This window comes from Lissotriton vulgaris, chromosome 3_1 (genome assembly GCF_964263255.1).
Source record: "Lissotriton vulgaris chromosome 3_1, aLisVul1.2, whole genome shotgun sequence".
NCBI lineage: Eukaryota > Metazoa > Chordata > Amphibia > Caudata > Salamandridae > Lissotriton > Lissotriton vulgaris.
The window spans coordinates 239,888,759-239,910,251 of NC_141689.1; the positions used below are offsets into that span (position 1 = coordinate 239,888,759).

At 41.2% G+C, this 21,493-nt stretch overlaps 1 protein-coding gene across 2 annotated transcripts in view; it reads right to left on the reverse strand.

The window, feature by feature from the left end:
- HDHD2 (haloacid dehalogenase like hydrolase domain containing 2) overlaps nt 1–21,493 on the reverse strand; it is a 139,659-nt gene that overhangs the window by 106,662 nt on the left and 11,504 nt on the right. For both annotated transcript variants that reach the window (XM_086962907.1, XM_086962906.1), the window contains exon 2: nt 18,134–18,255. In XM_086962907.1, coding sequence (XP_086819033.1) covers nt 18,134–18,234 — 101 coding nt within the window. In that variant the 5' untranslated portion in view covers nt 18,235–18,255. The remainder of the gene's footprint in view (nt 1–18,133; nt 18,256–21,493) is intronic.

The window sequence follows — 21,493 nt, forward strand, 5'->3', positions numbered from 1 at the left end:
ACAGTGTCATCCTTTCTCAAAGTGGACTCCAAAATAAAATTCCAAGTTGATGTCCTTGCTTATCTTTTTTATATCACTTATCTCGCGTTTATCATGTGTCTTACAGATTAGATTCATATTCGTTGTTGATTTGTTTTGACTTTCTTTTGGTAATGGGCTAAAGATTTCAGAAATACTAGGCTGAGAGATTGATGGCACGCTTGTGGTTTTAGATGAAGCTTTCAAATTTTTTATAGCCTGTAACCGTTGTGCTTTTTTGACCAGTAAGTCTATTTCTGTAGTGTCCGCAGATTCTCTGCTCTTATCTTCTGTATTTTCTTTCTGTTTAGTTCTGACTTTATCCCTTTCTTTTTGTGAGTTTTTCTTAGCTCGCTCTGGGCCTTCAAGCATTTCCTGCCCTGAGCTTCTTTCAATGTTGCATTCGGCGCTGTTTTCCTTAGCTTTGGCTCCTCTAGTTTCCGGTCCGGGCCCCTGTCCTATGTGTCTATTCCTGTTTCTCTTTTTTGGAGAAGCAGGTACGATCTGGATATGCGAGTCTCCTTGGTTACCTGTGGTGCCTTGGGAACTTTTGACTTTAATTTGTTGGGTTTCCCCATTTTCTGGATGATCGAGCCTTAGAGTACTGGACACTGATGTACCTACAAGGCCGTCTTTATTCTCTTTCTCAATTCCTAGGATGCATGTTCCAGGGGATTCATCCGTCGTCAACCCCATTTGCACTTCTACTCCAGGATTTCCAGGGCTCCCATCACTACAGGCCATGCTCAGAAATTGGGATTGTACTAGTGTTTTTGTGCGTTCAATACACCCAGCTGAATCCCAGAGCGTTGGCTCAAGCTCTGAGTATGAATCAAAAATCTGATTCGTTCTTTTTTTTGCTGTCGTTTTTTCTATAGCCACTTTTTCTATGACCACTGCTGTAGTTATTGCTGTGTTTGAGGCTGATTTTATATTACCAACCGCTGCTGCTGCCCGAGCACCCTTTACCTTCTGAATGCCTTGCATGCAAAGAGAACGGTCTGTCTTTACTTTGGAGTTTTTAGCCTCATAGATAGCGCAAAAAATGACGAATATGTGTCTTTCAGAACTCCCCCAAAGATTACTCTGCGCCTTGTACTCCTTGTGCGCCTTATTCTTATCGAGCTCTTTAAATTTAAATTTCGTTTTCTTCCTCTGCTTCAGGCTTCTTAGATCCTTGTCCTGAGTTAACCAGCTCAGTCTCCTGCAGTCTCCCTCGCTATACCTCAGTTTCTGCCTCTGCCTCCGCCTCCGCCAGACACCACCCATGTGTAACATTCGTCACCAGTAGTTTGCACCTATCGGAGGACTCGCTCACTCCCGATGCGTGATATTTATCTGCCTGCGTTGTGTCAGCAGATGAAGCGCCGACAGACAGACAGGCAGACGTGCTGGTGAATGGTGCCGGTGAGCGGTGTGCCTAATCTGCTGAAGCTGCCTGGAAGATTGAGGATCGAAGGTCGGTGCAGAGCGCGAGGGGCCGTGGACAGCCGAGGGTAGAGGCAAGAATAGGTCACCTCCCGCCCCCCCCCCAGCACGACGTATCTCACTCTGAAATCCGAAAACAGGTATAGGAGTTTTCTTTCCTGATTCAGTCGGCTCGGTTCTCTCGTTGTCTCGTAGCCTTGCTGCCAGTATCTTTAAGGTGTGTTTTAGATTCTCAGAGTGACAGGGCAGACAGTGCGGAGAATTAGTGAGCAGATAGCTAGGCAGATAAGGCAGATAAGTAAGTAAGCAAGTAAGCAAATAGGCTGGCAGATCGGTACTGATGATACTAATGGTAAATACGACACAATTGACAGCCAATTTAGCAGATAGCAGTAGCAATAACGGTAGCCGATAGCAGGTGATTATAATGGATTATATCAGCTGTTAAGATGAGATGAGACGAAGCTGCTTCATGTCTATGACGATGCAGCAACACATTAGGAATATATAATCAAAGTCAAAGTCAAGCTGACAATCAATAAGAGTCCGCATAGGTCAATCAGGGTCAAAACAGAGTCAGAGTAACTAGAAGAACTTATGGCAGCTTCTGTTAATTTTCCTTCATTGGCCCCGTCTTCTATATTTAAATCCACTCTCAAGCCTTCCCGGGTGCATGGTTGCAAAACTTTTGACTAACTGGCGGGTAGCTGCTAGCTGTTAGCCGGTAGTCGTGATAATAGCGAGAGCCAAGCTATGAAAGGTACTGTCTGATGTCTGATGTCATTGATGTCTTTGATGTCTCTGAAGTCTTTGAAGACACGCCGCAGACTGAGTACCGAGAATACCGAGAGGCAGAACACCAGACACCGGGCACAGGGGCACAAGGAGGCTGGCAATTGCGGATGCAGATGTTTAATCACCCCAGTGACACGGTAGCGCTTTTTGCCACAGACTCGAAATCCTCTGTGTGTGTGAGACAGCAAAGCCGCACCTTTTCAGTGGCCATGAAGAAAAGTCAGGAATGTGCACGAAGGATACATGAGTTGGGTGATGAGCAGATGAGCAGAAAAGCGCTGGAAGGCACAGTCCTACTGCTTCAAGATCGAGTCATAACTCTTGCAATATAGCTCCTTCAGTATAGCCGTGATCCCAGCAGTGCTACCACTTTCTCTCACACAGCACAGGGCAGGACCGACAGGCGAGGCTACTGCAGCGACCTCTCACTCAGACGCCATCTTGCCTCCCGCCATCTTGCCTACCACTCCAAAAGCCTGTTCAATAAATACTTTTATTGAAAATGCCCGTCTCTCTAATTCTGAAATGAAGTTCACTTCTACTGAGAAAATTCTGACAGCGGTTCAAACTGCGGTAGCAAAAGAGAGTGCCTTCGCACAGGGTAGACGCATAATTATCGTTACACCTGTATCTGCCCTAGAGACAGTGACAAAAGCAAGCATCCCAAATGCTAAAGCTTTACATCCGAGATGGATACAATGGGTTAACTCTCTTGCTGCAACAGACGTTGAATACGTTTTTGACCCCAGCTTGAAAACACAAGAATTTTCCCAATACGAACATGAATGTCCTCTGCCGAACGAAATTCTGCCTCTTGAGCATTACGGATGTATAATTTATACAGACGGATCAGCACAGCACGCTATAGGGGGTAAACACGCCCATAGTGCTGCGTGCGCGATTGTTAAAGGTCGCTGGCGCGAAGGCAAATTCAGACCTATGGTCACTAAAACTCAATCACTCGGAGACTGTACAGCTCAGCGAGCTGAACTACAGGCTTTCAAGATGGCGCTTGAAAATACCGATTGCGAATTCCCCACACTCATAGTGTGCGATTTGTATTACTGCGTACAATCTTACAATGAATCCTTGAAGAATTGGGTTCAGAATGGCCTCAAAGACGCTAAAGGTGCCATAATCAAGCATAAAGCTTTGGGAACAAGTAGTTCTTTTGCAGAAAGAACTACAAAAGACTCACGTGATTCATACACTGAGTCATCAAAGTGATGGCGTTCACATTGCAGGGAATTCATTGGCTGACCAAGCCGCAAAGGTAGCTGTGCTAACGGCTTCCGTAGCGGCAATCACTCGGTCAAAAACAAAAATAGACAGCGAAATAATGCAACCTGTCACTGCTTCAGTCAAAGACAGTGGTAAGACACTCCCGAAAGGCTTTCCAGTAAAGTACTCATATATAACTGATGCGAATAATGTTCCTTTTGCTCGAATCCCTGGAGTGGGGGATAGGGCAATCCCAAACATGGAACAAAGGTTAGGACTAATTGTAGCAGCACATGAAGGGCGCACATCTACACATGCGGGAGTTTCCGCCACAGTGTCATTATTAAAACAGAGATACTGGTGGCCGCGCATGAGGAAACAAACTAGAAACTATGTTCTAGAATGTGAAATCTGCCAGAAAATGAAAGTTTCTACAGTGAAACGTCCTGCACAGACGCCCCTTCTGATTTCAGATAAACCACTAGCGTGTGTTTACCTGGACCACTGTGGTCCCTTAACAAGGGATGGCAACTATAAATATATTATGGTCGCAGTGGATTCCTGCACAAGATTTATATGGTTATGGCCCCAGCGCTCGGCTGACGCCAGAACTGTTATAAAGGATTTGCGAGTCTTTATTGACACATACGCAATCTGCACGCTACATTCTGACCAGGGTCCTGCGCTTAGCTCTCGAGCTTACAAGGAGGCAATGGTTAGCTTGGGCGTTGCATTGAGATATTCTAGTCCCTTCCATCCTGAGGGTAATGCGGTAGTGGAAAGAAAAAACCGTGACGTAAAGCAATCCATAACAGCTAAGGTATTAGGTTCGAGTGATGGGTGGGTCAAACATTTAATAAGTGTTCTACGTAGTCTTAACAATTTGCCAAGAAATTCTCTGGGGGGAATCACTCCTTGTGAATTACTGTTTGGTACTAGAATAATAATCGAAGACCTCGATTGTCAAAATTCAGTGGTGGAACAAAAACCCTTTGCTGTCAAAGATCGTTTGGCTGTTTTACAGGACTTAAATGAAACAAGAAGAAGTCTGAGTAACACAACACAAAAGCCAGTAGCCACTGAAGAAAAACCAACTGTCCTAGCAAGACCTGAAAAGGATTCCAAAGATTGGGGATCTAGTCAGGGAAAAGATAGCGGTGAAGAAGGAATTTGGGCCTTCTTACAGAAAAGCAGTCCCTGTCTTAGCAATCCAAGGAACAAGATCAGTAGTACTACCACCCCTTGCTGGTAAAAAGGAGAACAGAGTTGTGTCCATCGACCTGGTCAAACCACAAAATGTGGCCGATAATAAGTAGTAGGCCTAGTGGACTCCCAAGAAGTAGCAGAAGACCAAATCTTGCTACTATCCAAGAGGACTAAAGGACTGAAAGACTTATCACGTTTGATAGACCTGCAGTAAGAAAAGAAGGACTATGCAAAGAAGACATGGAACTCTTGCCTCTTGAGACCCAAATAACAGCTTGTAAAGAAACACCTGTCTACAATGATGTACCCTCTGACTAAACCAATATGACAAAGGAAGAAGCAACTCCAAAGATTAATAACAATCCTGATGCAATTCCAACAATTGACAGAAATGCCTCTGGATATTTCATCAACTTTGATACATTTTCTGAGGATCCCAGTGAACCCGAAGAAACGCCAGCAAAGAAAACTCTCAAAGAAAAAACAACAGAACTGTTTCATCAACTGAAGAAAATATATCTGATTTCATATATGTAAGAAGGAAGGGGTATCCCCGACTAGAGTTCCTAATTCGGGATGGGTAAGGTATTTGGAAGAAAAGTAATTAGGAACTAGTATTTAGACAAAGGACAAAGACGGACTAGTGACAGCAAAAACTATAAGTGAACAAAATGCATGGTACAAAATTATGGCTTTTATTTTATTCAACCTTCATTATGATAAAAAACATTATTACTTAATTACAAATAGTTATTATGTGCATGCCTCCATTATACATGTGACTTTGAATCTACATATATATATACATATTATTGTATCCTGTACATATTTCAAGATAATTGATTTTAGCTTGAGATCGGTGCGGAAGCTTGTTTTGGCACATTTGTACATAAAAACATGGCTAAGTATGTCATCTACGCGCGTTTCGGCTGAGGGCCTTCATCAGGGAGCCATGTGAGTATCCAAATGGACCTATGCATATAGAAAGATATAAACAATAGCAGTGCTTGTCAATGTCCGTGAAATGTCCTAAATATATACATGTTAAGAAACAGAGAGACTTATTGTGATACATTTATACAGTGGTACAAAACATGACATAAATGTCCTAAAAGTACTTGAACCTGTCCTAATATTTACAATTATATACAGTTAGTTACTCATTTGAGGTTGATACATTTGATGGATTGCAAGAAAGACTTTACTATACATGTAACATTTGCTACGTAACATTGTGAAGAATGAGGGAAGGGCATATAGGGTGATAGTCTATACAACACTCTGAGATATGGATGCTAACTGCATAAGAATACAAAGTGGTAATGTCGTGCAGGTTGAGGAAAGAACTAGTGAAGGATTAGAGATGTTGGAGATGATAAAGGATATAGGAGAAAAGTCAGAAGTAAGATGAAAAAAAGAGGGGTAGCCGGTGATAAGGGATATACAAGAAAAGTTAAAAATTAAGGTGAAAAGGGGGTTATAAAGGAGAGTAAAGGATGATAAAGGATATATAAGAAAAGTGCACAGGGGGGAGAGAGACAGAACAGATGAGTTCCGGGGCATGTGGAGAGTCATAGTTGTACCTGGACGTATAGATGGTGTTGGTTCTCACAGGAAGGAAAAGGAAGAAGTAATCTGGGATGGCGGGTTGTCTGTCTTGGGGACGTGGGCACTGAATGGTGACATAATATTAAGTACATAAATACGAGTGGCCCAAGGGATGAGGATACAGAGACTAAACAGGAGGGTTACAGAATGGATGAGTACCTTTAATGCATTATACCAGTTAGTTTCTGTTTTTCTCTTTCCGGGTGTCCTGCTATTTAGGAGTGAGCTTCGACTATTGAGCTGTTGAATAAAAGTGACATACGAAGAGGTTATGTGGGTCTTGCTAATGTCATGGGAACCAATGGTGGAACAGAGCAGGATTATTACCTGTAGGTTCCTCCTATATTGTTGGGAAGCTACGTACTGCTGGTTTCCGGGAGTTGATGGGCAGATAACCTGTGTGTTAAAAGGCATTCACGGTAGGCGGTTAGTGATGGTGGTATGATGCGGCTGCCAATAGTCATGATATAAAGAGCCAAATAAGTACCTGCTAATTAAATTCAATAGTTATCTAGGCGGAGATCTTTGGACGGTTCTTGTCGTGCTGACAGTCTGTATGTCGGAGGGGGCATAAACAGAGTTAGGTTTTAGAGCGGATGGTTCAGCATATCATTATGTTTTACTGCTAGAGGACGGATATTCATTTATAGCTCGTTACCTTTTGTTTGCGTCCACTGGTTATATATTGGGGGTCTGTAGGGTTCTGGGCGTTAGCTGACGGATTCCGTCATGTTGATAGCGGTTCGGAGACACTCTGAATGGCTGGAAGGGAGACACAGAGCCAGAGGTTATTATTAGGCTGTGTCTTGGGGGGCATGCATGGGCGCTGATAAATGGAGCGTCGTTCTATGCGGGCAGGTGCTTACCTTGTAGTTGACTCTCGATCGCCTTCCAATGGGGGGGTCCTGCCGGCGTGTGTATATGTGGAGCCAGGGTCTGGAACGGACTAAATCGCGCCGGATGTATTTAAACTAAAGAGGTCACTGTGAGTGGCCAATGCGTATGCGCATTTAGTTTGGCATAAAGGTGGAAAACGGACTTTGCATGGTGACGTCCTGCAACAGTGTTGGAAACTGGCGGACATGTTGGAAGGGTGAAATAGATCCTTCGTGCCTCGATGATTCATAAGTATCAAAGGAGCCCGTAATAAAAAAGCCAAATGACACCGGGTGTATTTAAACCGAGGAGGTCACTGTGTGTGGCCGTTGCGATTGCGTGCTTACTGTGGCATGATAGTTGAAGATGGACTATATATGATACTGTTCTGTATCAAAACTGAAAGTTGGCAGACATATTGGAAGGGAAAGATGAGCTCGTCGTTGCTAAATCGCTGATGAATTTCTTATTAGATTGTTCAAATTAGTGGGGAATGGAGCAAGATTTTATATTTAGAAAATCATGAACAGGGGCACAAAGTGTCTTGGTAGGGTTGACAATCAAGAGAGTGATCGGATTGGTGTAATGTAAGAGCCTGATTTTACCCCTGGTTGTATTTCAATACTTGATCCCACGGAATTTCATTGTTCATGCCTTTTGTATAAGTGTCCAAGGTAAAAATCCAATATACTTCGCGACATTTGCGTACCTGTGTGCTGAGTGTACCGGACGTTTTATGGATTTTTTCCAGAATGAACCAACGAATATCGTTGGGATTGTGTTTGGCCTCCTGGTAATGTTTGACTAGGGGGGCTATTTGTTTACCTGTACGGATAGCTGATCTATGCTCTGATAGACGTGTGGACATCATCCTTGCTGTTTCACCCACGTAACCCTTGTTGCATGGGCAAAGTAGGAGATACACCACATTGGTGGTTTTGCAATTGGTTAAGGTTTGGGAACGAACGGTGTTGTTATTAAAATTCAGTTCTTTGGTTTCAATTGCAAATTGACAGGCAGCAGAGTCAAGGCACTTGTAGTTGCCTATCACTGGTCTCAAGTCAGTGAGCGTACTCTGTGTTAGGACTTTTCTGCTGGGTTCCATTCTTGATCTTACTACCAGATCTTTTAGGTTTTTGTTTTTCCTATATGCAAACATGGGTTTGGCGAGTTGGCTTTCTTTGGGTTTTGTTGCATTAAGGATGTGCCAATTTGAAAATATGATATGTTGAAGCTTCGCATTCATAGTAGAATGCCTGGTCACAAAGACCATTCTCGATTGTGGTTCTTTGATTTGGGGTGTTAATAGATGCTGTCTATCAAAGAATCTTGCTCTTTTGTATGAGTCACGTACTAGGCGTTTGGGGTACCCACGAGATATGAATTTGTGCTTCATATCGGTGGCTCTTATGTCAAAGTCGGTGACAGAAGAGCAATTCCTTCAGACCCGAAGGAATTGACTGAAGAGGATGCTGGATTTCTGGGTTTTAGGATGGTAGCTAGTGTAGTCTAGTAATGTGTTGCGGGCGGTTGGTTTTACATACAGGTCTACATTGAGATGGTTGTTCTTACTGATGATGTTGATGTCTAGGAACTCAACATGTTTCTGGCTGGATGTAACAGTGAAGTGTATGTTTTGATCACATAAATTTAGCCATGATACAAAGGTGGATAGTGGTTCTGTTTCTGAGGTCCAGATGAAAAAAATATCATCAATGTAGCGAGCCCAAGATGAAATGGACTCGCTAAAGGGGGCAATTTCATTATAGATGAATTTGGACTCAAATTCGGCCATGTAAATGTTGGCTACGGTGGGCGCGCAAGAGGCCCCCATGCTGACGCCCTTGGTTTGTTGGTAGAGCGAACCATTAAAGTCAAAAGTGTTTTCTGATAGGACTATTTCTAAGCAGTCCAAGATGAAATTTTTCGGACAGTCAATGTGATAGGCATCAATGAACCATGAGACAGCTTTAATAGCTCCTGGTTGCGGAATGTTTGAATATAGAGCCTCTATATCCATGGTGGCTAGCCACTGTCTTTCAGGGTCAAATGTAAGGGATTCCACGATGTTGATAATGTCTCTGGTATCCTTTACGTGGGATGGAGTTTTTGGTATATGGGGTCTTAAGATGGTATCAATGTACTTTGATAAAGGCTCGGTAATGGATCCAATAGTGGAGACTATGGGTCTATACGGTGGGTCATGGCTGTTTTTATGTATCTTTGGGACCCCATATATTGCTGCCATTTTGGGTTGGCGAACATTGAGAAATTGCCACTCCTTTTCACAGATCACATTGTCGTCGAGGGCCTTAGTTGTTAAGGACAGGATCGTAGATTGGACTCTTTTGGTAGGGTCTTTTTGGACTGGAACATAGTGGTTGGTATTGTGTAGTAGTGTTTCCATGTTCAATATATATTGGTTGGTGTCTATCACTACAATGCCTCCCCCTTTATCACAGCATTTGATGGTAATGTTTTTATCTGCTTTTAGTTCTGCAAGGGCTTGATGTTCTTCGTAGGAGATGTTAAAACTAGGAGGTGGTATATATTTTGTAGCCGCTGTGAGTTTGTTATACACTACATGCTCAAAGGTAGCAATTTCTGGCGATACTTGCTCTAGAGTTGGTAGAAAGGTGGATGCTGGTTTGAGACCTGATAGGTTGGTAGCGGGTTCCACTTCTGTGGTATTTGATTCAAAGAAGTTTTGAAGTCTGATCTTCCTGAAGAAGGTCATGAGGTCCTTGAAAAGTTCAAATATATTGATATTGCAGTGAGGGACGAAGGAGAGCCCTTTAGTTAATAGCTTTTCTGTTGCAGGGGTGAGGAACTTGCTACTCAAATTGAAAATAGGTATTTCTTCTAGTTGCGCCAATATTGTGCATGGCGGGTCACTAGAAATTGATTGGGGTTGGAGTATATTCCTGGAGCTTCCTGGTAGTTCTGAGGGGGAGGGGGAAGGCATGCATCAGAGGGCCTGGATATTGATGATTGAGAGGCGGCGGATAGTGTTGGTTGTATTGTTGTGGGTTGCCCCTGTGTCGTTGCTGGTATCTGGGTTTCCAGCCTAATAATAACCTCTGGCTCTGTGTCTCCCTTCCAGCCATTCAGAGTGTCTCCGAACCGCTATCAACATGACGGAATCCGTCAGCTAACGCCCAGAACCCTACAGACCCCCAATATATAACCAGTGGACGCAAACAAAAGGTAACGAGCTATAAATGAATATCCGTCCTCTAGCAGTAAAACATAATGATATGCTGAACCATCCGCTCTAAAACCTAACTCTGTTTATGCCCCCTCCGACATACAGACTGTCAGCACGACAAGAACCGTCCAAAGATCTCCGCCTAGATAACTATTGAATTTAATTAGCAGGTACTTATTTGGCTCTTTATATCATGACTATTGGCAGCCGCATCATACCACCATCACTAACCGCCTACCGTGAATGCCTTTTAACACACAGGTTATCTGCCCATCAACTCCCGGAAACCAGCAGTACGTAGCTTCCCAACAATATAGGAGGAACCTACAGGTAATAATCCTGCTCTGTTCCACCATTGGTTCCCACGACATTAGCAAGACCCACATAACCTCTTCGTATGTCACTTTTATTCAACAGCTCAATAGTCGAAGCTCACTCCTAAATAGCAGGACACCCGGAAAGAGAAAAACAGAAACTAACTGGTATAATGCATTAAAGGTACTCATCCATTCTGTAACCCTCCTGTTTAGTCTCTGTATCCTCATCCCTTGGGCCACTCGTATTTATGTACTTAATATTATGTCACCATTCAGTGCCCACGTCCCCAAGACAGACAACCCGCCATCCCAGATTACTTCTTCCTTTTCCTTCCTGTGAGAACCAACACCATCTATACGTCCAGGTACAACTATGACTCTCCACATGCCCCGGAACTCATCTGTTCTGTCTCTCTCCCCCCTGTGCACTTTTCTTCTATATCCTTTATCATCCTTTACTCTCCTTTATAACCCCCTTTTCACCTTAATTTTTAACTTTTCTTGTATATCCCTTATCACCGGCTACCCCTCTTTTTTCATCTTACTTCTGACTTTTCTCCTATATCCTTTATCATCTCCAACATCTCTAATCCTTCACTAGTTCTTTCCTCAACCTGCACGACATTACCACTTTGTATTCTTATGCAGTTAGCATCCATATCTCAGAGTGTTGTATAGACTATCACCCTATATGCCCTTCCCTCATTCTTCACAATGTTACGTAGCAAATGTTACATGTATAGTAAAGTCTTTCTTGCAATCCATCAAATGTATCAACCTCAAATGAGTAACTAACTGTATATAATTGTAAATATTAGGACAGGTTCAAGTACTTTTAGGACATTTATGTCATGTTTTGTACCACTGTATAAATGTATCACAATAAGTCTCTCTGTTTCTTAACATGTATATATTTAGGACATTTCACGGACATTGACAAGCACTGCTATTGTTTATATCTTTCTATATGCATAGGTCCATTTGGATACTCACATGGCTCCCTGATGAAGGCCCTCAGCCGAAACGCGCGTAGATGACATACTTAGCCATGTTTTTATGTACAAATGTGCCAAAACAAGCTTCCGCACAGATCTCAAGCTAAAATCAATTATCTTGAAATATGTACAGGATACAATAATATGTATATATATATGTAGATTCAAAGTCACATGTATAATGGAGGCATACACATAATAACTATTTGTAATTAAGTAATAATGTTTTTTATCATAATGAAGGTTGAATAAAATAAAAGCCATAATTTTGTACCATGCATTTTGTTCACTTATAGTTTTTGCTGTCACTAGTCCGTCTTTGTCCTTTGTCTAAATACTAGTTCCTAATTACTTTTCTTCCAAATAATATATCTGATTTCACCATGGATTGAATTTTGGATTGGTTTGGGTGTATTTTTCTCCTACTCTGGCTGATTTTAGTTTTAAGGTTGGGACAAATGATAGATGGAAAATACAGTACAATGGACACAGCAAATCAGAAAATCAACTTGGTCCTAAAACCTCACAAATCATCCCATCGTGAAAAAAGAGACCTGCCGTCAGTGAACATCACAGCCGTTCCGATACCTGGTGGTATGGCATGGGATAGAACTGATTATGACATCTATGCCCCGATGGAGCTGCTAAGGATTCCACACCAGTTCAAGGTTTCTTTAAGTGACTTTGCATCACCCCGCACATTTTCTGATGATTGGAACTTTGAGACTATTAACCACTTGGATGCTAAGCATCTTCTGGTACTTCAATGTAATTTCCATTGAAATCAATGGAAACTCCATGACGAGTTACCCTTGTCATTAGCACTGAAGGGGTTAATAATATGATGTCAGATTTAGAAATGTCTGCAAAATTTACTGAACATGATTATTTAGAAGGGTCATCAGATTATGAACAAATGTGTTGTAATCACTATGGTCACCACTATTTGCACAAATCTGCAAATCCTAGGAATGTTTTTAAATATAATCAATGGGAACATAGTCCCACGCCACCAAAAGGCAGCTCAAAAACATTTCATGAAAAATGTTCATACTTCTCAGGGTTTAATGTTACAAATCCAGAAACGCTTTATTTAAAAAATGTAAATAAGACAGGAATGAAAACAATGTTGACCAACACTAAACACATTTATTCGGCAAACTTTTATGCTCAGCTGTCTACATTAGGTTTTGACTTTTGAAAAGACAACATTGAGACAAAAACTGTCTGGGGCACGAAAGAATTGCAGGTACAAGGTTTAGAGGCCTTGTTCAGAGCCTGCATTATACCAGAACAAATAATGTTTTATAACGATACTGTTCAACAGACTTCTTGTCTTGGCCTAGCTAAAATAAAATATTGAAATAAACTGGCTTTACCTAAACCCACTTCTGAAAGTAATGACACCACAGAAAAGGAGGTAGACATACCATATATTTTAACACAAAACAGAACTAATCCTGATTGGATAAAATGGTTAATCTGGCCCACAGACACCAATGACTGTCATGATAGATTCCTGAACAAAACACAGGGGTTAAAACTGAACAAGCCAGATCCAAGATACTCCCAGAAACAACATCCAGGGATAGTAACAACATATAGTGTAGGAAAACTATGCCTTGAGTGGCTAAAGACATCCACACTTCCGGTAATCAAATATCTTTTATCTTTACTTAAAGAAAGCAATGATTTGTGAGATTTCTTAATGGGGCCTCGCAAACCACAGCAAAAACGTTTCATATACTCCGGTATATACGCTGCGTACAACAAAGCTTGGAAAATAACGCAAATGGAAACTGCAGAAAGAATACAAGAAATTGATTGTATTCATTTAGAGAAAGCACTCTCTGTAGTGGACAATGGATTAACGACTCTGTCCTCCAGAATATATTCTTTTGACAGCATTGTGTCCTTTGCAATTGACATAATGGAACAAGACTTGCTAATTTTACAGCATGGCCAGTCTCAATTACGTTCTATAATGCAGGTAGGCTGGACGTTGCAAAATCTTCGTTCAGGCTACGTGCCATGGTGTCTAATCAACACAACGTCATTGTTTGCTATATTTAAACTTACAGATAAACAAATCTCTTTGGCACAAAGAGGAGCAGACTATACGGTGCTGAGCATTGAAAAACTGGAAAGATTACCATTGACAGTTTCTGAGAAGTCTGTCATTGAATTGATAATTCATGGCACCATCATGATAACAGTGACGATTTTCCAATATCAGTATTGTCTACAGCATATGCCAGCGGGCCTGTATGAAAGGTTGGGTAAAGAATACATTAAGTCAACATGGACTTTACCTTACACACACAAATGTTGGAACAAGGGAAAAGAGGTAATCCTTAGTGGTATAAATTGTAAAAACTCACTAAGTGGTACACTTTTGTGCAAAGGTATTAATTTACACAGCCTGCGACGGTTCTGCAAATAACCTCTCTTGCCACCTGCACGGTACTCCCTCCACCGTGATAGAGCCTATTTTCAGGCAACTATCCAATGGCAGTTACGTTATGTTGAATGATCACAGCTGCTGTGGCATGATGCCAGGAAAACTTTATCTCGTTAGTGTGTCGTCCATGGTCACTTGTATGCAAGTATTGTATCCAACTCACAAGACAGACAGTGGGACGGCATTATGGCCTTCATTGAATATCTCTTCTAAACGAATTCATACTTTAAGCAGAATAAAAGCCATTTTTTTGCAAAAATCTGTGCCACTGACCTCATCTAAAGAAACGTATGATCTGCAAGTTGCGAGGACATCTGCAGAGATACATGCATTATTATCAACAAACTGCCCAGTACATTTCACAGAAATGTTAAGTCAAATCTTAAACATGTCTGATACCAGTGGCATCGCACATGTATTTAAGACGATTTTTTTCGGGACTGTTAACTCCATTTGAAGCAGTCCTCGGCATTTTTCCAAACTTCATGCACTCTGTGTTCGGAGGCCTGCCTCTCATCTTGGGACTCGTAGCAGGAATTCTATTTTTATTCCTTCTGCTCCGATATGGCAAGTCCGGCAACCAACGGTACCCAGACAAACATGGAAGGGGCCCTCCTTGCCATGAGGTATCGTGAGAGGATTTCATAGATTCTTGGCTTGGCTCGTTTAAGAGATCTGAACACAACCTGGTTTCTATCGCTCAGACCAATCTGGCAAGATTGCATCTTACCTGTTCTACGATACCCGCTTTGCGGAGAGGAATGCATGTTGGACACTTCCATCAGTACTGCCATCGGATGTCGACGCCTTGCTAGGTCCTGTAACGGCTCATGCATCGTGTTGTCTCCAAAGACTACCAATCATGATGACGGCATTCATTGAGGTCTCGCCAGTAAGTCTAACTGAGGGTGAGATACGAGAATCAACAGGAACACAGGTCTTATCTGATTTGAACACTGCTAATGCGGCACCTGGCGCTGACGGCAATGCTTCTCATCTGTGCACATTTGATCTGCTTGTTCAAGTGGTTCCTCTTTCACCTACTGTGGTAGACGATTTCTTTGCCAGCCTTGACGATCTGATGTTCTCTCCCGACACCGAGAATAACTTTTGATTCATGCACACAGCGTTCCCTGAACTCTGAAATTTGGCCTTCAATTTTTCAAAACAAAGAATTCTAACTTTGAGACTCTATTTTTTCACAACCATTTGAATTTTCTATCCAAAACTTTGAACTTTTTTGGCACAGACTAATCTGCTTAAAGTAGAACTATTCTTAGAGAACAAGAAATTCTTTTCATTTTTGAACACTGCCTAGAAAAAATATTTGGCCTTGTCCTCATATAACCATTGACATGATACGTTATGTTATGAAATGGTCTTGACTTTTCTTTCTGTATTTAAGAGCCATTTTTTCATAATTGTAAATTTATGATTCATTCAGTTTGCATATTTTAATACCATACTACATGCTTAGAATATCATCACTTCCTTACAAAAGCGTACTGTAGAAATGCTCAATATTTTCTCATGTACAACCATTTCGAAGTGCATTTTTTGTAATTTGGGGTGGGATTGTAAACACTAACTTTAGATATGTTCAGTGCTTATTAGGTTGGCTTCATTGAACTTAAGATCATGGAGTGGGTGTTGTAATCGAATTAACAACGATTTCTTGGAAAAACCCGCCTTCAGCAGCTAGGAACTTCCCCCTGCTTGAATATTAAGTTCTCCAAGAACTCCTGGCGTTTTCCAAGAATTTAGCCTTTGAGTGCCATATTAAGTCCAAACATGCGTCAAACTCGGCACCTTCAAAGTATAAATATGCCCAGGTTTGCCCAGTCAAACACACGGTGGTTTGCAGCAGATCGACTATCTACTTGCCCTACGCATTGCAGCTGCAAGTGCCGAAGGAAGCCGACCATCTAGCTGACGCACTGAGAGAGACGCTGTCTTTTCTCTTGCTGAGAAATCCAGCTCCAGTGTTTCCGGCTTACCCTTGCGGGTATCTGGGAAATCGAGTCCTGAGAGAGATATACAAGACCTCCTTCATTCTAAAACCAAGGTACGGAGCTGATTAGACCTCTTAGAGAATTCTTGGAATAGATTCCTGGCAGAGAACTACTAAACTTACGCTACTCCTCACTTACTTCCTCCCTAGTACTAGACTTAGGTTAGGTACACCGGGGTAGGCGTATTTTAGAAGCACCAGTTGAGTACCTTTAGTCATAATTTATTACTGTATGTATTTTATACATTTTATGCACTTTTATGGCTTAGAAACCATTTCATGCTTTTACAGTACTACTTTATAATACTGTGTGTATTTTATGCCTTGTACTTTATAACCAGTATTTCGATTGTAGCAGTTCATTTCCAATGCTTGAGAAAGACGACTGTTCAATAAATATTTTTATTGAAAACGCCTGTCTCTCTAATTCTCGCATTTCTGGTGAAACAAAGCATGCACGATTGACGGAGTAAAATAGTTATCTATTGTTTCCTCGACTCTAGAGATTTGATTTCTTATTCTTGGGAAACAAAGTTGTCATGTTTATGCGGTTGTCAGAAACGAATCCCTTCTTGTGAATTCGAGAAAGTTTCTAGTGACCTCTGAGCTAGCTGGCACTCACTATTAAGTTTAATATATTCGGTAGAGACCTAGTCGACTTCAGTCCAACGTCTAAACTACAGTATATATTATTCCAATGCGCAGAGCCTATTGGGAATATAGGAACTACACTACAGTAGCCAGTCCAAATGTTCATTAGACAGTCTGAAAGATAAAGGCTTTATATATGAATGAACATATAACAGTTGAACACATATTGAGGAATGCACCTAGTATCTCTAGAAATGCTTGCTTTAGACGAATTCCCTGTTACAGTATACATAGAGTAGACAATACGCTCAAGAGGATTAATAAAATGTATCCAGGAGCCTAATCCTCATGTTTAAGATGTAAGGAAATTAACACCTTGCTTGGAATTACTCTAGACTACTAGATTTTTGAAGAATGAAATACGACTCCTTAACAAATCAAATGATAGAACTATAGTACAAATTCCTAAAAATTGCACACTGGGGCTGTTACTACACCCCAAATGTAAAAAAATTAGGAGTAGATTTGTAGAGTTGGCCAACCTTTAGGAAAACGACAAAATACAATAAGTTGGAAGTCACCAGAAGGTCTCACTTTGAGTAGATGGAGGAGTGAAGAGATAAAATGGCCCAACTATGTGAGTATTGTAGTACACCCCAAGGCTAAAAAAGGGAAAAGAAAGACGGATTTTGCTAGGGCTTGGGACCTTTATCATAACATCATTTCCAGGGAATAAAACAGTGCAGTACTGTCTAAGTCGACATGGAGAAAAATAAGTGTACACTCCCATGATCAGCAAAGATAGCTCCTGTGAAGGATGGTTTCTCTGCAGAATTAATACCCACACTCACTCAGTGACAGGGAAATGTATATACAGATTTTATAACATAGGGTTATCAGTTGGTCCTATATCCACCAAGACAAGAGGCCAAGTGTGTCCCATTTTCTTCTAGCCTTTGCTAACTGCGATGCCCGCTGCTGTTTGAGGGGGCTGGAGAGGTTGCATGTCATTTTAGTGGCTCACATGTGGAACTGAGCTTGGCCAAGCATGAAGAAGGCGGAGCCAGGCACTAGCAGCACATGTACACGTATCATGTCCTTTTATCCATAAAGAGTGTACATAGAACTGCTCAATGGGTAAGAATTTATTTTAATAAAAGAGTCCACAGTTTTAGTTTTTGCTCTTTTCCAAATAAGGTTTTTGCTTTACTTCTGTATTAGGTATTAGGTATGAAATAATCTCCTTTCAGCACAGTCAAAAAGATATAACTGCACATATTAGACTTTATGAATCAAGCATCTGTCAACCAGTAGTGCTACTTGTATTTACTATAGAAGAGTTGATCACTTTCACAATTTCCCAAACATACCACAAGATAATAAAAATAGGAACCACACCTTTTAAGAGCTTCTTGTGCTCCAGGGACTGCCAAATCTTCAACATGCAGCGTGCCACTTAAATCCACCAGCACAGCTTTCAACGCCCGCCGACCTGCCATTCTTATCCAGTCACATAAAGACTGAGGATAGAAATATAAAATAAAATGTTTTAATAAAACACATATAAAAATATTGTCAGAACATATGCTCCAAAATGTATTGTATAGAACTCGTAATTACCATTGAAAAAAGGGGGGAAGCACATTTTGAAACAGCTTAGTGTTGTGAGTTACTAGAGGGAATACGCCGATGAGTACATTGAATTTTGTGACAATTGTATATAATGAGTAATATGTAGTGGTATGTAATGAATGTCTAATTAAATACACAGTCTAAAAATGTCATTATTTACATTTATAGTGAACCCCTGAAGAAGGGCGACAAAATGTGCCCGAAATGCATTGGGAAATAAATCACTGCTGAGGATGTTATGTATGTTTCCTGCCTTAGAAAAAGGTCCGGATGGACATATCTACTGCATCGGAATAAATTACATATTGGTTTTTTCAAGTGACGGAGGAAAAGATTTATAAATGAAAAATGGAATATGAAAACTGGAATAACAGAATAAATATACGAAACGGATTGAATTTTGGCACTTTTTGTACAAAGTACGTAAAACAAGCTGTGCTTCCGGTGGGAGCTATAAAATGTAAATGTAAATGTTTTGTACTTGTATAGCACACAGCTACTCATACCGCTAAGGAACCCGTCCTGGCTTTTCCCTGTGAAATGTCCACTCCTGGGCATCCCCAAGGTGAAACCAGGCATCCCAGCGCTGTTGGGGCCGTTGTGGAGATTAAGCAAGCTATTGCCCAGAGTTGCAGCATGGGACCCATGATTAGAATAGGCACCGAGGCGAGAAATCAGGTCCGAGGAATTTAGAGCTCAAGACCCTGCCAAGACGGGAATTGAACCCTGGTCCCGGGCCAGACCTCTGCATCAGGGTCTGCCACTCTAACCATTGAGCCACACTTCTCCTAAGGCAGTAACGCTCCCTTTTGAACACCAAAATGTATTGTATCATAGCAAAGCCCTAACTGAAACATGGCAGTGAGAATAAATGTTGCCGAATAATGTATACACTGGCAATTGATATGTAATTAAGCCCTGCTTCTCCCTGTCCTGAGATAATATAGTTAAGACTGAATTGTAAGCAAATCATCATCATTTTCACATTTATCACTACAGTGCAAATACCAAATTCCACTTTATCACCACAGTACAGTAAAGCAAACTTGTCATGAGAAAACCACTGTTAACTGCTTCACAGACTACATATTACAAATTTCTTTACACTGGGAACAGTTCTCATGATGGCCTCTTCAAAGTTGTTTTACTTTACTGCAAAAATGTAACCACTTGCATCCCGGTTTTAAATAAACTCTTCCCCACATTCAACAATGGTAATAATTACCATGGCACAGTCCTCCGAATTTTTGTCACTAATAAGTTTGCCCACGTTAGACGAATCTCGATGAAACTTTCCTGCATTGGCGAATGATGGAAAGTTTAGCTGTTTGGCGTGGATTAGTCACAGTGGGTCCCACAAAGTGTTTTTCCACCAACGCATTTTCCATAGACTTTTGGATCTTGCATAGCGTGAAAACGGCTGAACGGATTTCCATGAAATTTGTCAGGATTACATATTATGGTGTGCAGATGATCCTATTGAGTACTACAGGGAAGTAGGTTAAGTGCTTTTTTAATGATAAGGCTTTTTAAATTAGTGATATCTGTTCTTGCGATATTGTTAAGAAATGTAATTGTACATAGTGATGACAAGGCATTATATAATTGGCTAATGATTGCCTTTTGTTATGTTTAGGTACCCTTAGGTTGTGTTCTGGTTTTCATCCTTAGATATAAGCCAGTATTAGGTTTGATATTTTTCCCCTACCGGTTACTATTTTATTCAAGTGGTAATAGGTAGTGCAAAATATTTATAAGTTTCCATATATTTAAAAATAAATAAAGTACAGAGTACCGCGGTACTGCTCGGGAGTGCTGCTGTACCTAAAATACATTTTATTCCACTCTATACCAATCCACTGTATGTTACTCCACTGTACACCCCTCCACTCTACCCTTCGCTACTCTATGTCACTCCACACTACGCCACTCTCCTGTACGCCATCCCACTTTACGCTATTCCACTGTACGCCACTCCACTCTAACCCACTCCACTCTACAGCACTTCACTGTAGATATTCCACTGTATGCCTCTTCACTCTACGCTACTGCAGTCAACCCCAGTCCACTCTACGCCACTCCACGTTATTGCACTGTATGCCACTTCACTCTAGTCCGTTCTATGCCACTCCACTCTACCCAGCTACAATCCAAACCACTCCACTAACTCTGCTCAACAACACTATTGTCCACTCAACAATGTATGCCCCTCCACTGTGCCACACTATACTCCACTGAATAGCACTACACTGTACAACAAAGTACTCCTCTCAATGCCACTGTAGATCTGTTAATCTAATTGTTATCCTGAACATTAATAACTGTATACATTTAGAGATAAGGCTTACAAATTGCTTGCAGCACATTAAAATATATCAGTACGTTTCTTTCATTGTCAATTGCCATATGTACATTTGTGTCCATATTTTTAAATGGAGGGTGATGTTTTAAAATGGAGGTTCATCACATATTTCAACACGCTGTGTTCACCGATGGCACTTCCATGATCTGCTACTGGGCATCAGATCGAAGGATGGCTGATGGTTTTGGCTGGGCTGTCTGACTGGAATGACATGAAGGTGTGTCCTAACTGGTGGAAACTGCAACTGCTACAATGCGAGGCACATGCTGCAACAGCGGGGATTCACCAACATAACAAAGATCCTAGAAGTGCTGAGCACCCCAGCAGGCCTGTCCTATCTGTCACGTGGACAACAAGTGTGATACTTCATAACAAGAATAGTTTAACTCGCAGATGACATAAGGACATGTCAAATCTTGGTTTCAGAGAAGGCACACCACAATGGAAAAATAATGAATTCAATCGTTTAACACTTTATTTGGTAAAAGTTCAAATCAATTATGAAGTATCAGCTATCATTCCAATGTGTTAATAGTTCCTATGATGCTCTCGGATTTTCTTGTATAAGGAAGTATCAGTCTAATCTTATTCGCAAGCTGTAAAATCATTAATTAGTTGATCATTCACATTTTATTTCTAGCTTTCATCAGTGGTTCTTTGTTGAGCCTTTGCTCTAGAAACCTCCTGTGCAGTCCCTCTTCCTGGAGTTTATAATTCCTGCTATCAGAAACAATTCTACCAAGTCTTAAAAAAACGTACTTGAT